Source organism: Protobothrops mucrosquamatus, unplaced genomic scaffold (assembly GCF_001527695.2).
Source record: "Protobothrops mucrosquamatus isolate PMUCROS unplaced genomic scaffold, P.Mucros_1.0 scaffold1014, whole genome shotgun sequence".
Lineage (NCBI taxonomy): Eukaryota > Metazoa > Chordata > Lepidosauria > Squamata > Viperidae > Protobothrops > Protobothrops mucrosquamatus.
Window position 1 is genome coordinate 79,402 of NW_015387250.1, and position 12,983 is coordinate 92,384.

Genomic DNA, 12,983 nt, shown 5'->3' on the forward strand with positions numbered 1-12,983 from the left:
CATGAGCAACTGTAGACTTCTTTAAAATGTGGTTTATCAAGGTTTAAATTAGTTTCTTTTTCAGTCAAGGGGAAGATTGTGGATGTTAAAATAACTTGTCAAATATTTTTGGAGACATTTTGTTCATGATACAAAGATTTTGTGCTTTTCTTCCAGTTTTTTTTACAACACATGTTATTATAATCATCAATCTGTCTGTTGTTGTATAATAATGTTCATTAGAAGGGAGTCACATTTTAAAGAAAGAATAATAGTTCTTTCATGCAAAATGAGATTTCCCAGAACTGCAAGGAAAATACTATTTCACTGAATGTATGATGAAAATTCCTTCCAGAAAGTTGACGGCATGTTGACTGGGTAAATCTCACGGTGCTCAAACAACCAAAGTCCAACAGATTCTTTCATTCCCCTGGATGGAAACAGTGGAATTTTCATAACCTACTTAATATCCTGTAGCTTATTCATTCCTAACAGCACTGCTATTCATAAGATTTGTGGAGGGGGGGAGAGAGAAAGAGAGAAAACCTTCTTCCTGGAATCATTGATGCAAATGACATTAACTCCAGAGCAAAAAGACTAATGTCTCCTAAATGTTTGTTCTTCGGGCACAATCATTTCACTGCACTGAAACTAGTGGCAGAAACTACTGATCATTTATATGTCCAAATTAAATAAATGCATTTTCTCAGCCAGCTCATAGGATCATGAATAGGGTTCCTCTTATATTAGGAAAATAATTCAGGTATTACGACCTGAATGTGTCCTTTCAACAAGGTTAATAACTTCCTGGTACTTCTGAAATTCAATTCATCTCTCAGCCATAGCATGAATAGTCTTAGGGAATCCTGATGCATTGTTACAACTACCTTAGGCTTAGAATATAATAATTGTTTATATATATTAGAAAAAGGAGGAATCAGTGTAGCATAATCCCCCCTCCATTCTTAAACACTGAACAATGGATACCTCTAAAAGGCTGATTTAATTATTCTACCATGCATCATCTCTTCTAATGACATTGAAGCATGGCCCCATTATACAGTTTGGGAATCCAAAAGACAGAAGTTTTTTGGATTAATTAAATAACAGCCCAAGTTTGAGAAGATATTTTTATTTCAAACAACTATCAGTTTGGACTATGTCAGGAATTGTGGAATCTACATGTAGCTTCCTCATGTGAAAATGCTGAACAGTGGCAGCTGCCAATGGACTGATATGAAAAAAGGGATACAAATATTATAAATCACTTGACTAAGTCAATAAGCAAATAACTAAATAACTGAATAACTTAAGGACAAAAAGGACGAGTATAAAAAGTGGAAAGAGGGACACATAATCAAGGCAGAATACCAGCATATAATCTGCAAAGATGAAGTCAGGAAATTTAAGGCTCAGACCTGCAACAAATGTCAAAAATAATAATAAAAAAAGTTTCTTTCAACATATAAGAAACAAGAAAAAACTCAAGGAAATGATTAGAGAAGATGGCAAGGAAGTGACAGTCAGCAGGGAGAAAGCAGAACTGATTAATTCATTCTTTGCATCTGTTTTCATGCAAAAGGAGAAAAATAGCCTAGCCCCACCAAATCCAGAACCATAAAAGACAGACTAGGAATACAAGTTAAAGTAAGCAAGAAAATGGTAAGAGAACACCTCTCTACCCTAGATGAGTTCAAATAACTTAGAGCAGATGGATTACATCCCAGAGTTCTGAAGGAGCTGGCAGATGTTATCTCAGAACCACTGAACCGTATCAGGAGCTACCAGAGAACTAGACTGGAAAAATCCAGTTAATCTCCTTCAGCTTTGATATTAAATATGTAGTTTTGCATAAAAAACATGCCAAAAATGGGTGATTTGTTTCCCCAGGCTTGATGCCTTAGAGTTAGACTAAGAAATGCAGAGCCATATTTGAGGGCCACTATTTTAACTGACCGCAATAGAGACTGTGACACACACACCCCCTGCATTTCTCCACCCCACCTCACGTTTAGATGAATCTGCAATGAGGGTTGATACAAGAAACCTGGCACAAAGCTCCATCCAGCATTATCAAGTTGTGCTGATTTCAGCAAGGTCACTAACAAAAGCTCTTTCCTTTGGTTCCTGTTTCTTCTTGCCTCCTGTGCGAATCCAATTATATTGCCTTGATGTGGAAAAACATTTAAAGAAAATGGATGCAGTGATATCACCCTTTAGGAGTGCCAAAAAGTGACTCACTGAAATTACTTGCAGGTGGCCATTCAGCTTAGAAAACAATCTGTGGCTATGCAAAGAAAATCCCATGTCAGCCAAAAAGAAAAAAAAATCCATGCATGTTAAATTGCAGAAGTTTCTTTAAAAAAAAGAGAGAGAGAGAGAGAGCTTTTCTCTCTTTTTTAACCCATTAAAACTGCTTCCTATTCTTTGGAGAAATCTGTTTCTGGAGGCTGTCCAGATGTTACTCTTGCGTTCCTTGGAATACAAAGATGGGGGAAAATAATCTGTGACGTACTTGGAAAAACATGTATCACTCTAGCCCTAAAATATAGGCTTGAGCCCTTCAGCTGAGCTACTGTAATACCTATCCTAGGCCCTAATTATAAAGTGTAATTAAAATTATAAATCCTGCTGTCAGCAAAGGCTTGATGTTTAGACATTCAGCAACCTCCACTGGTATTTTGGAGTCTAGTTTGGTTATCACAATTGTTTAATTAATGCCTATGGCCTATTACTAGGAGTTCTGCCAGGTCACACCAAACTTAGCCTTGCCTTTCTGCCTCAAACCTCCTACTCAATATTCTCTACTTTAATTGAAAATTTCACTCAGCATCTTGAAGGCTCTCAAAAGAGTTAGCTGTTGGGAGAGAGGAAATACATGTAAATACATATATATACTAAGAACTATAATTTAAAGCATTGTTGGAACACAAATTGAGCCATGTTGCAAAATGCTGCACCTGATTCCACAAAGCTGACCTTACAGTTAAGTTCACAGAAAATTTGATAAGAAAGTCTCCCAGAATTGCAGTTGTTCCACTGCTGGAGGTTTTTACGAAAAGACTGGACAAACATTTATCTGGGATGGAATGAGGACTCCTGCCTTGGGCAGGAGGTTGGACTAGAAGACCTCCGAGGTCCCTTCCAGTTCTATGATTCTAATTTTATTTCTATAAATATCTGGGAAGAGAAGCAGGAGCTGGATCAAGAAAAGGGGCATTAGAAGAACAGACATCAAGTTTCATTTCGCTGAACATACCGCACAAAGGTATCTTACCCTGTCAACCTAATTCTTCCAGTCAGCCTTACCTATTTCAACATTCTTCAATGGGGGCACCCTCCAGATGTGTGGACTTTCTCCTCAATTTTCCTAAGTGACATGGTCATTGCAGAAACCTATGGAAGTTGAAGTCTACATATCTGAAAGCATCCAGGCTCAGGAAGTTTAGAATTCCCTATGCTGGCTGGGGAATTCTAGGAGTTGAAGCCCGCACAGCTTAAATTTGCGAAGGCTGAGAAACACTGGTCCTCAATAACTATCTATGTGGTTCAAGACAGAGAGATGGTAGCACCTGAACATTGTATTTTTATTCTCTTAAATAAGTACTCTATAGCTGAGTTCTGGCCCGACTTAGTGATATCCAGTTCTCAGCAATCACTAGGAGTGCAGTCGCTCACAAGGTTAGGACAGTGGGCTGATGATAGGCAGCCTCACATTCAAGACCTGGTTGCTGCCATGGGACGGGGTAAGCACTCGTCACTCACTCCAGCTGCTGCCAAGACAGAAGTTCAAAAGCAGGCGACCCTGAGTAGATAAATGGGTGCCACTTTGTTTGACACCTTAATAGGGACGTGAAAGGAGCCCCTGGCATCCCCTGGGCAACGGTAATATCACCGTTCAATCCTTTCAACCTGGAAGTGTTTCAGTGCTCCTGACACAACTGTAGTAGTAGCAATCACCGGCTATTCACCTAATGGTTTATTTATTTGTTAGGATTCCACTCTCATGATATATTTCATTTTATTTGAAAATTAAAAGAGAGAAAATTAAAAGACACAAACATAAGAAAGCCCTGGTGGATCAGGCCAAGCCCATTTTAATCCAGCATTTTGTTTCTTGCACAGCCAACCAGATACTTCCAGGGAGTCTTTAAGCAGAAAATCCCTCTCTCACCCTTATTTCCTTGCAACTGATCCTGTTCCCTAGACAACTGGAAATATGCTGTACTGAACCTGGAAGAAATACACATTCTACAAGTGTTATGAATCAAGAGTAGATCTGTCCTCTATCACTTTATCCCATCTCATTTTACAGCTACTCAAAAGGGTGGTCATCATCACCAAGAAGCCATCCTCTCAATGTAATGTAGATTCATGCCATGAAAAACTGGCTGGAAGAAGAGGAATGCCTCTTCCTGCCACTATTACTGTCAGAATCAGAATCAGAATAGAGCTGGAAGGGGCCTTGGAGGTCTTCTAGTCCAGCCCCCTGCTCAAGCAGGAGATCCTATACCATTTTAGACAAGTGACTGTCCAGTCTCTTCTTAAAAATCTCCAGGGGTGAAGCACCCACAATGTCTGAAGGCAGGCTGTTCCACTGGTTTATCAGTGTGGGAGTAACTTCTGCCTGGTTATGAAAGGCTAATAAATACCCACTTAGGAATAAAACTGGGAGCATGAAATACGCCTTTCCACTAAATCTTATTCACATTCATATGTGAGCCAGGGTAAAGATTCCTCAGCCATTTTTACAGGAACTGTGATCATAAGGCCTTAGAGGACAAAAAGCAAAAAAACCTTCTAGTGGAAACTTACATACCTCCAATTCTTTCTTCTAGTTGTTTTTGCCACAGTCATGTTTTCCAGAGTATTTCTTGAAATGCACAGCCTACTAATTGAGCTAAGGCAAATTGCTTACCATTGCAGTAAAGCTAACACATTGAGAAAGCAATTTTCTGGAAGGAGTAAAAATGCATCTTACTTAAGAGAGTCAAACCAATTCTGTAGACCTTGTACCAACAATCCGTTTAGCCTAGTATTAACTTCCTTGACAGCAGAAACTCTCCAGTCTCTTAGGTAGAGAATCTGCCAAGGCATTAGCCTAGCTTGAACCCAAGTTCATGTACATGCAAAGAATTTGATTAATGGGCTTTCTCAACCCAATTCTCACAAGATTATTATGAAAATAATAAGAATTCTTGGTACGCTCACAGGATCCGAAATATGGAGTCAGAAAAGACTAACAGAAAAAGCAATAAAACTGTCTTCAAGAGGTGGCTATCCAGCTTTTTCTTTAAAAAACTTCACGAGATGGAGAAGCCACCATCTCTGTAGGTAGACTGTTCCGCTGTTTGCACAGATCATCACAATATTTACACAAAATATTGTACTTGCAACTTATACCCATTATTTCTATGCCAATCAAAATAATTCCTGACCATCTTCTCATGTCACCCTTTGGCGAACAAGTATGTATTTCCAGAGAGAGCCATTAAAACTTTGTATAGAACCTGCCCAAACAAGGGAGGATGAGCAACAGTTTTTAAAAAGTAAGGTAAACAATACATAGCTTAGACTTAGAGGATGCCAAGCCTTCAATAGATGTTTGCCAAGAAATATGCAAGCATTATGTCTAAACAGAGAAGAAAGGGAGGGGGGAATACTGAGAGTGACTTTATTTTCAGAGCAGTAAAACATAAGAGATTCAAGCTGCATTATGTGCTTAATAAACTTCTTTGCTGCAGATCTCAAATTTATCAAGAGGTAAGGACATCATAGGATCCAAAATTGTTGCTGCACTACCAAAGGACAGTTCATGCTTTCTGCATGCCCCCCAAACTGTGATGATACTTGCCTCTTTTACCTAAGCCTCTGATTTAGACATGTTCAAACCTGTGTGTGATGTCATCAAGAAACATTAATAGCCAAAACATTAAGATAACTGTAAGAGAGCGCTGTCAGCAGTACAATAGCCTTTTATACAAAACAAATCAGTTCCAGGCAGATGCCCACATCAAACTCTCTTACGTGACCTATAATATTACACCTCTCACATACACAGTTGAAGAGAAAGATCTGCAGCAATGTTTAGTAAAGAACAAAGTTCAGACTGATTCTAAAGGTAATTTTCACAGCCCTTTATCCTTCACTGTCTACCATCATAGCAACTAAACCATCCCATGCGATGCATGCATCTTGAATTTCCAACATGCCAAGCAAATTCTATTCTCTGCATCTTAAATCTGTTGTTGGTGGTTTCCATACCAGAACATAATGAAAAGCTAGCATGCTACAAAACAATAAGCTAGCTCAACAATTCTTGTTATTTACTTTTAGTTAGCTGCAGCCCTGTGCTTTGTTTGGAATTGTGTCAACCTGCCCAGGAAAAGGATTATTAAAGCTGAGGCAGTCAAGAGATTCTTGGGAGACAAGAGGGAGCGACAGAGAGCAAGGGTGTTAGCAGCCTAACATTTTGTGAAAATGTCCATCCTATCACATACTCCCTAAATTCCAGATGGGCTTAGGGGTTCATAGAGTTTGGAAATAACAGTGATTCCAATTCCATTAGCATAAAAATATGTAGCTCAAGACAGAACAGTCGGAATCTTGATGTTTTCTGGCAGAGATTTCATTATCAGGATGAGTAATGCAACTCCACTCTCCCATGCACTGATGATATTACCTAACCTGGTAATGAAATGTCTGCCAGAAAACATCCAAGCTCGGAGAACATCCAGAACCCAAGAATTAGTAAGCATGATTCAAATGCCCATAAATGCATATATTATTTTGAGTATCTTCTGTCTGGTCTTGGAACAAATGGTTTGACTAGAGTAAAAGTATCTTATCTTTGACGTTTTTTCTACAATATAAAAGAATGTCATATAATATGTACCGGTTATTTTATTTTATTTTATTTTTAATTCCATGCCAGATGAAAATGATTTGACTACAGATTGTTTCCACAATGTGTAGCAATTCAGGGCTGGGAGAGTCTCCAGCTTCATTCCATGCCCTTGGCCACTCAGCCAGATTTTTGCTTTGTTTTGGAGGAGTATTGATAAGGAGACGTCTTCCTTGAAAAATGTCCTTTGTGTTGTGGTAAGTGGGACATGAGGCTGAGCTCACACAAAGACATGCCCAAAGATGCTTTTTCACGAGGCAACTGGACTTTCTTGTTTTTTCTTTGAAGACGTTTTGCTTCCCATCCAAGAAGCTTCTTCACCTCTGACTGGATGGTGGGGAATGGAAGGATTTATATTCCTTGCAGACAGCTGGTCATTTGCGTTCTTTTAGAGAGTCGTTAAAGCTACCCGGAGGCTTATCTGTCTTCAAAGAAAAACAAGAAAGTCTAATTGCCTCGTGAAAAAGCATCTTTGGGATAACTATGACTTGGATGACTGAGAATCTCCATAGACACAAAGACATGCCTGTTCTAAGGAGACCCTTAAGCATGTCCACTGTCTTTATAAGTATCAATATCACAAGTATTTTTCCCTTTAGAAAAATAGTCTATCTAAAAACAACCTTTTTTCCAGAAATTTCATTTTATTGAATGCAAATTTCTTACAATTCAGTTCATTAAAATATAAAGCTGTCTTTCTGTACATGGTTCCTGGGAATTTGCTTCATTATTAGTTATTAGTTTTGTGAAGAGTTGCACATTTGTTTTAAATAAGAGATTTAAAGAACAATGTCCAGGTTGCAATACTAATCAGCTAACCAGAACTTTTCTTGAATTCAGTGATGGTTCCCAGTAAAGATACAAGTCTCTCTCAAAAGTGTTACATATGGGATCCCAGAAGAAAGATTGCATTTGTCTTTTACAACAAAAAGATGGTTTAATCAATTCCAAGAAAGGGCTTAGCTGGCACATACTGTTTCCTTATTTATGTCTTATTGAGTATCTTTTTCTTCAATTAATTTTGACTGCATGAAAACGTGTAACTGGTTCTTCACTCTCCTTCATTATATGTTTTCTACATCAAAACCATGATTATTTATGTAAACTAGAGATAGTTCTCAACTTATGACTACTATTGAGCCTAATGTCAAGTTCTATAATAAAGTGAAGGAAGAATGCAAGAAAACAGAACTGAAGAAATACACATTGTGTCAACTCATATTATGCGAACACAATTCAATCTGCACATTTGACATGGTTTTAGAACCATTTGATTGACAGAGTCCTTGGATAGATTAGATGCTGAAATCAAAACCTACTACATTTAGGGAGAACAACTTTCAATGAGCAGTTCTCCAACTTTATTGCATACAATTGTTCAAAGGTTGTTTCAGTTATGTTGTGTGATATTGCAATATACAATGAAAACAAAATCATCTTGGCCTCCTAGCATGGAAGGCAGCCTAAGAATCCAGAGAGGTGTCACATAAGTTAACACACAGGACAACCTGTTCCAGAAGTATTTTTTATTATGCACATGGATCAGAATTCAGTGGAAATACTTTGCATAATTCTTCCAGTCAAACATAACATTTTGCTTCCAAATATGCAGCAAATGTTGTGCCTCGTGGTCACCATGTCTCATTTCCCTTCTCACAGACTATACCATTTCCCCAAAAAAATAGATTTCAAATTGCTACAGAATAAGCATCTTTAAAATAACAGTCACCAACATTTGATGATATTCAAGCAGACCTCCTGAATGTTCTCCCAACTCAGATATGAACAACTAAAAAAGATGGGATTTGATTGGGATTTGATTGCTCATGTAGCTGTCCATGTCTGAGCAGCTCCCAATCAAATCCCATCTTCCATAAAATGCTATGCCTTCATTCAATTAAATACATCAAATTTTCTCTTTCAGTGCAACAATAAATACAAAGAAGCCGTCCCATTTATGAACTCCAGCAGGTATTTTAATCACCACTAAGAATCCTCTCCAACAAAAAGCAACTCTTGATTGAACCTAACAACAAAACAACAAATCAAAATTTCTTTTTTGCTGACCTGTAAATGATGCCACTCTCATGAAGGAACATGAGAGCTGAAATGATTTCTGCAGCATAGAATCTGGCTCGGACTTCATCAAAGCGACGGGATTTCTGGATGTGGAACATCAAATCCCCTCCATTCACAAACTCCATAACAAAGAAGAGGCGATCCTGATCAAAGGCAATACCAGATACCATCATCAGTGGAAAGATGTTAATTGTATTTCTTTTTCTCTCCCCAAATCTATTTTTTAAAAAAACCCTTTGAATTGAAAGAGCAGCAAAAAGAGCAAAATATTTAGGATTTTACCTTCATAGACCAAACTACATAGTATTTGACCAACCTAATTCAATCCTGGAATTGGACATTGGAAATCTGGGTTTGCTCTCCCTGCAACCCCAGTTCAGACTGCCCGCCATGCACTCAGAACTTGTATTGATAAAGAGAGGTCAGGTGTCCTGTTTTATTGAAAATAATTCTTTGTTTGAAATGCCATTGGAGGTCTGACCTCTATTTGAAAGAGGGTTTTATTTGAATGGCTATCAAATGAAAGTCTGGTTTAAAGAAGGTAGAACAAATGGTGGTTCTCAATCTGCTAGTCAACTGGTAGCATTTGGTCAGAAGACTAAGCAAGCATACCAGTGGTGAGGTAGTCCCCCCTGTAAAGTGAATTGGTTTATATTTCTATCTTAATTATAACAATGGTGTCTACATAAAAAATAAATGCACTTCCACTTTCATACTGGTTTTTGGTAAATGCAAGAAGGGAAGAGATATCTCTTAACTGTTAAAGTTGAGAGTCAGTGAGTTTGTCTGGCCATAAGAGTTACACAATCAATGTGTAGATATGACTAAGTAGTGGCAAAGAAGCCAGGCAATTTGTTCTCCAGGGGAATGAAGTACTTATACTGAGATCAAGCACAGATTATATGGATGACAAAGGTTATTCAGCCTTACAAAATGTCATTTGATCCTTTACTGCCTGGAACAGACCATGTGACATGGTCCAACTATAAAAATATTTGTCAGCTATGCCTGTTCCAATGAGAAAACTTCTAATTCTTGTAGCAATTTGCCTTTTCCCAAAAACATATCTTTGTTGACTTGGCAGGACCTAAAACTGACATTTGACCATTGTCTAAGTCTAATTCCCTTAATTATAGGAAGCAGACTGGATTATTTGTGTTCAGTTGCAGCTCTACCTGGTTAGGTCTTCAGTATAAATTAAAAGAGAAGATGCATTTAGTTTAGAGGAAATCGACTACTAGGTAAGCAGAGATACATACACTTCGTCAGCAAAAGACTCACAGAAACCACTTTACAAAATTTCAGTGGGTACAATCCATTGGTGAGGGAAGCCAAAATGCAAAGTAATCTCATTTGGGTGGCAAGACTCAGGTACCCATTTCTTCCCTTAAAATTTGCTCAAATTTATCTTTCTCTGAAGGCCCCTTGGCAGAGAGGAGGAATTCTATGGTCTACAAAAAGAAGGCAAGTGAATTATATTTTCTGCACTCCTGAGATAGACAGAAGTACCTGATTTTAAGTGCCACTGAATTACTCAATATATTTAGATATATCTAGAAGTAAAAGAAAATGTGCTTGTGAGATTTTCTCCCTTAAAATGATTTTGCCTTGGACATTCTGCATCTTGACTTCAGGAAAAGGAAAGCATCTCTTAAGCTTGGCATGGATTTGTGGAAAAATGTCCAGATATTTCCTCCAAACTGAGTTATTTTACTTAATTAATATTTCCAAAGAAAATCAAAAGCTTGGTTTGTGTGTGATCTTGGGAACTAGACCAGGAATTGTCTGCCAAGATCTTTCTGGATCTTGAGCTTATCTTCTAAAGTGTTGACTATTGCCCCAACTTGGTGTTGTCTGCACATTTTATGAGTTCCCCTTCTATCCTCTCAATTAAATCTAAAGCTTTTGAAGATGTTGAAAAGCATTGGGCCCAAGACAGAATCGTGGGGTATCTCCCCCCCGCTCCACGTAGATGTAGTTCCATTGAAGACTACATGTTGAATGAGGTTTGTTAGCTGATTTTGAATCAATCTGTCTATCCCACATTTTTTTATCTTAACAAGAAATAGGTTGTGGTTTAACTTGTGGTCAAATGTCTTACTGAAGTCCAAGTATACTGTACAATATTCACAGCATTTTGCTGATCCACTAATTTAGCCACTTGATCAAGGAATGCAATAAGATTTGTTTGGCATGATCTGCTTTTGAAAAACTCGTGTTGATTTTTAGTAATAGTTTTGCTTGCTTCTAGATGTTTGCAGATCAGTTGCTTGATTATATTTTCCAGCATCTTCCCAAGTATTGATGTCAGACTGATTTGATCTGTAGTTTCCTGGATCCATTTTTTTTTTTTAAGATGGGAACCACATCAGCTCTTTCCCAGTCCTCTGGTAGTTCCCTGGTGCTCCAGGATCTTTGAAAGATACGGTTCAGTGGCTGCGAGAACATGTCTGCCAATTCTTTCAGAATTCCGGAATATAATCCATCTGATCCTGGTGATTTGAACTCATCTAGGGTTAACAGGTGTTGTCTTACCATTTTCTGGCCTATTTTGACTTCTGTTCCTACTTTGTCTTCTACAGCTCTGCTTTTGGTAGGTTGGGTTATTTTTCCCTTTCGCATGAAGACAGATGTAAAGAATGAGTTAAGCATCTCCACTTTCTCCCTGCTGCCCATCATTTTCTTGCCATTTTCTCCTATTAGTGGACCAATCATTTCCTTGATTTTTTTTTAATATGTTGAAAAAAACATTTTTAATTAATGTATAAAGTGGTAACTACGTTAACCGGAACATGAGTTCTAGGAGTAACTCTTCTCTTTTTTGAAGAACCTGAATTGGTTGCCAATTGTTCTCCAGACACAATTCAGTTTGTTGATGCTAGTCTTTAAGACTTTAAATGGCTGAAGAGTTGATAATATATATTTGGATACAAATATCTAAGGAAATCCAAGTAATTCTACACTGACCCGGTGAGCCACATCTATATCCAGTTCTGGGAACCACAATTCAGACAAGACAATGTCAAATTTGATTGAATTCAAAGGAGGACAAGCAAGGTGAGGAATCTGGAAACCAAGTTCTATGAGGATCTGATAAAGGATCTGGATATATTTAGGCTATAGAAATAATACTAAGGAGAAATCGCTTTAAATATATTCACACAGTATTCACTGTTGTTCCACAGAGTAGGACAAGAAACAATGAGTTAAAACTGTAAAGACATTATGAGGAACTTCTTGACAAAATTAGTTATTAACCAGTGGAACAAGCAAGAACATGAAATGGTGACTTCTCCTTTACTAGAGAGCCTACGTAGTGATTTGTAAGAGAAGCTGTACTGGAACAGGAAAGAAGACTGGATGACCTCTGAGCATCCTTCTAACTCTATGATTCTATGACACTTTACAAAATTTGGTTAATGAGCTAAATTTATTTATCATTTGCTATCTGCATACCAATACAATCTTTTTTTAAAAAAAATTACAGAATAACAGAGTTGGAAGGGACCTTTGAGATCTTCTAGTCCAAGCCCCTGCTCAGGCAGGAAACCCTAAACCATTTCAGACAAATCCTTGTCCAATCTCTTCTTAAAAATTTCCAGTGTTGGAGCATCCACAACTTCTGGAGGGAAGTCATTCCACTGATTAATTGTTCTCACTGTCAGGAAATTTCTCCTTAGTTCTAGGTTGCCTCTATCCTTGATTAGTCTCCATCCATTATTTCTTGTCCATATTAATATAAATATCTACATATTGATGGACTTGAGTATGATGAAATAACATAACACCATAATAATGTTGAAACAGTTAAAACAGGTATTTTTTCTGATAATTGGCCCAAAAGCAAGATTCGACAAAGAGCTTATGCTGCCAATTTTCTAGAATTAATGATATCATGCAGATTTAAATATATATGTATGACAACTTAAAAACAAGTTTGGGGGAAATATTATCATTAGAACACATTGTGCCAATTTTCTAGGCTTGGGCAGTGGCAAGACAAGGACATCATGGTGCTAGG

The 12,983-nt window shown here is 37.7% G+C and overlaps 1 protein-coding gene across 1 annotated transcript in view; it reads right to left on the reverse strand.

Annotated features, from left to right (window-relative positions):
* Positions 1 to 12,983, reverse strand: part of PRKCH (protein kinase C eta) — an 82,658-nt gene that overhangs the window by 23,203 nt on the left and 46,472 nt on the right. The window contains exon 10 of the mRNA XM_015819894.1: positions 8,951 to 9,105. Coding sequence (XP_015675380.1) covers positions 8,951 to 9,105 — 155 coding nt within the window. The remainder of the gene's footprint in view (positions 1 to 8,950; positions 9,106 to 12,983) is intronic.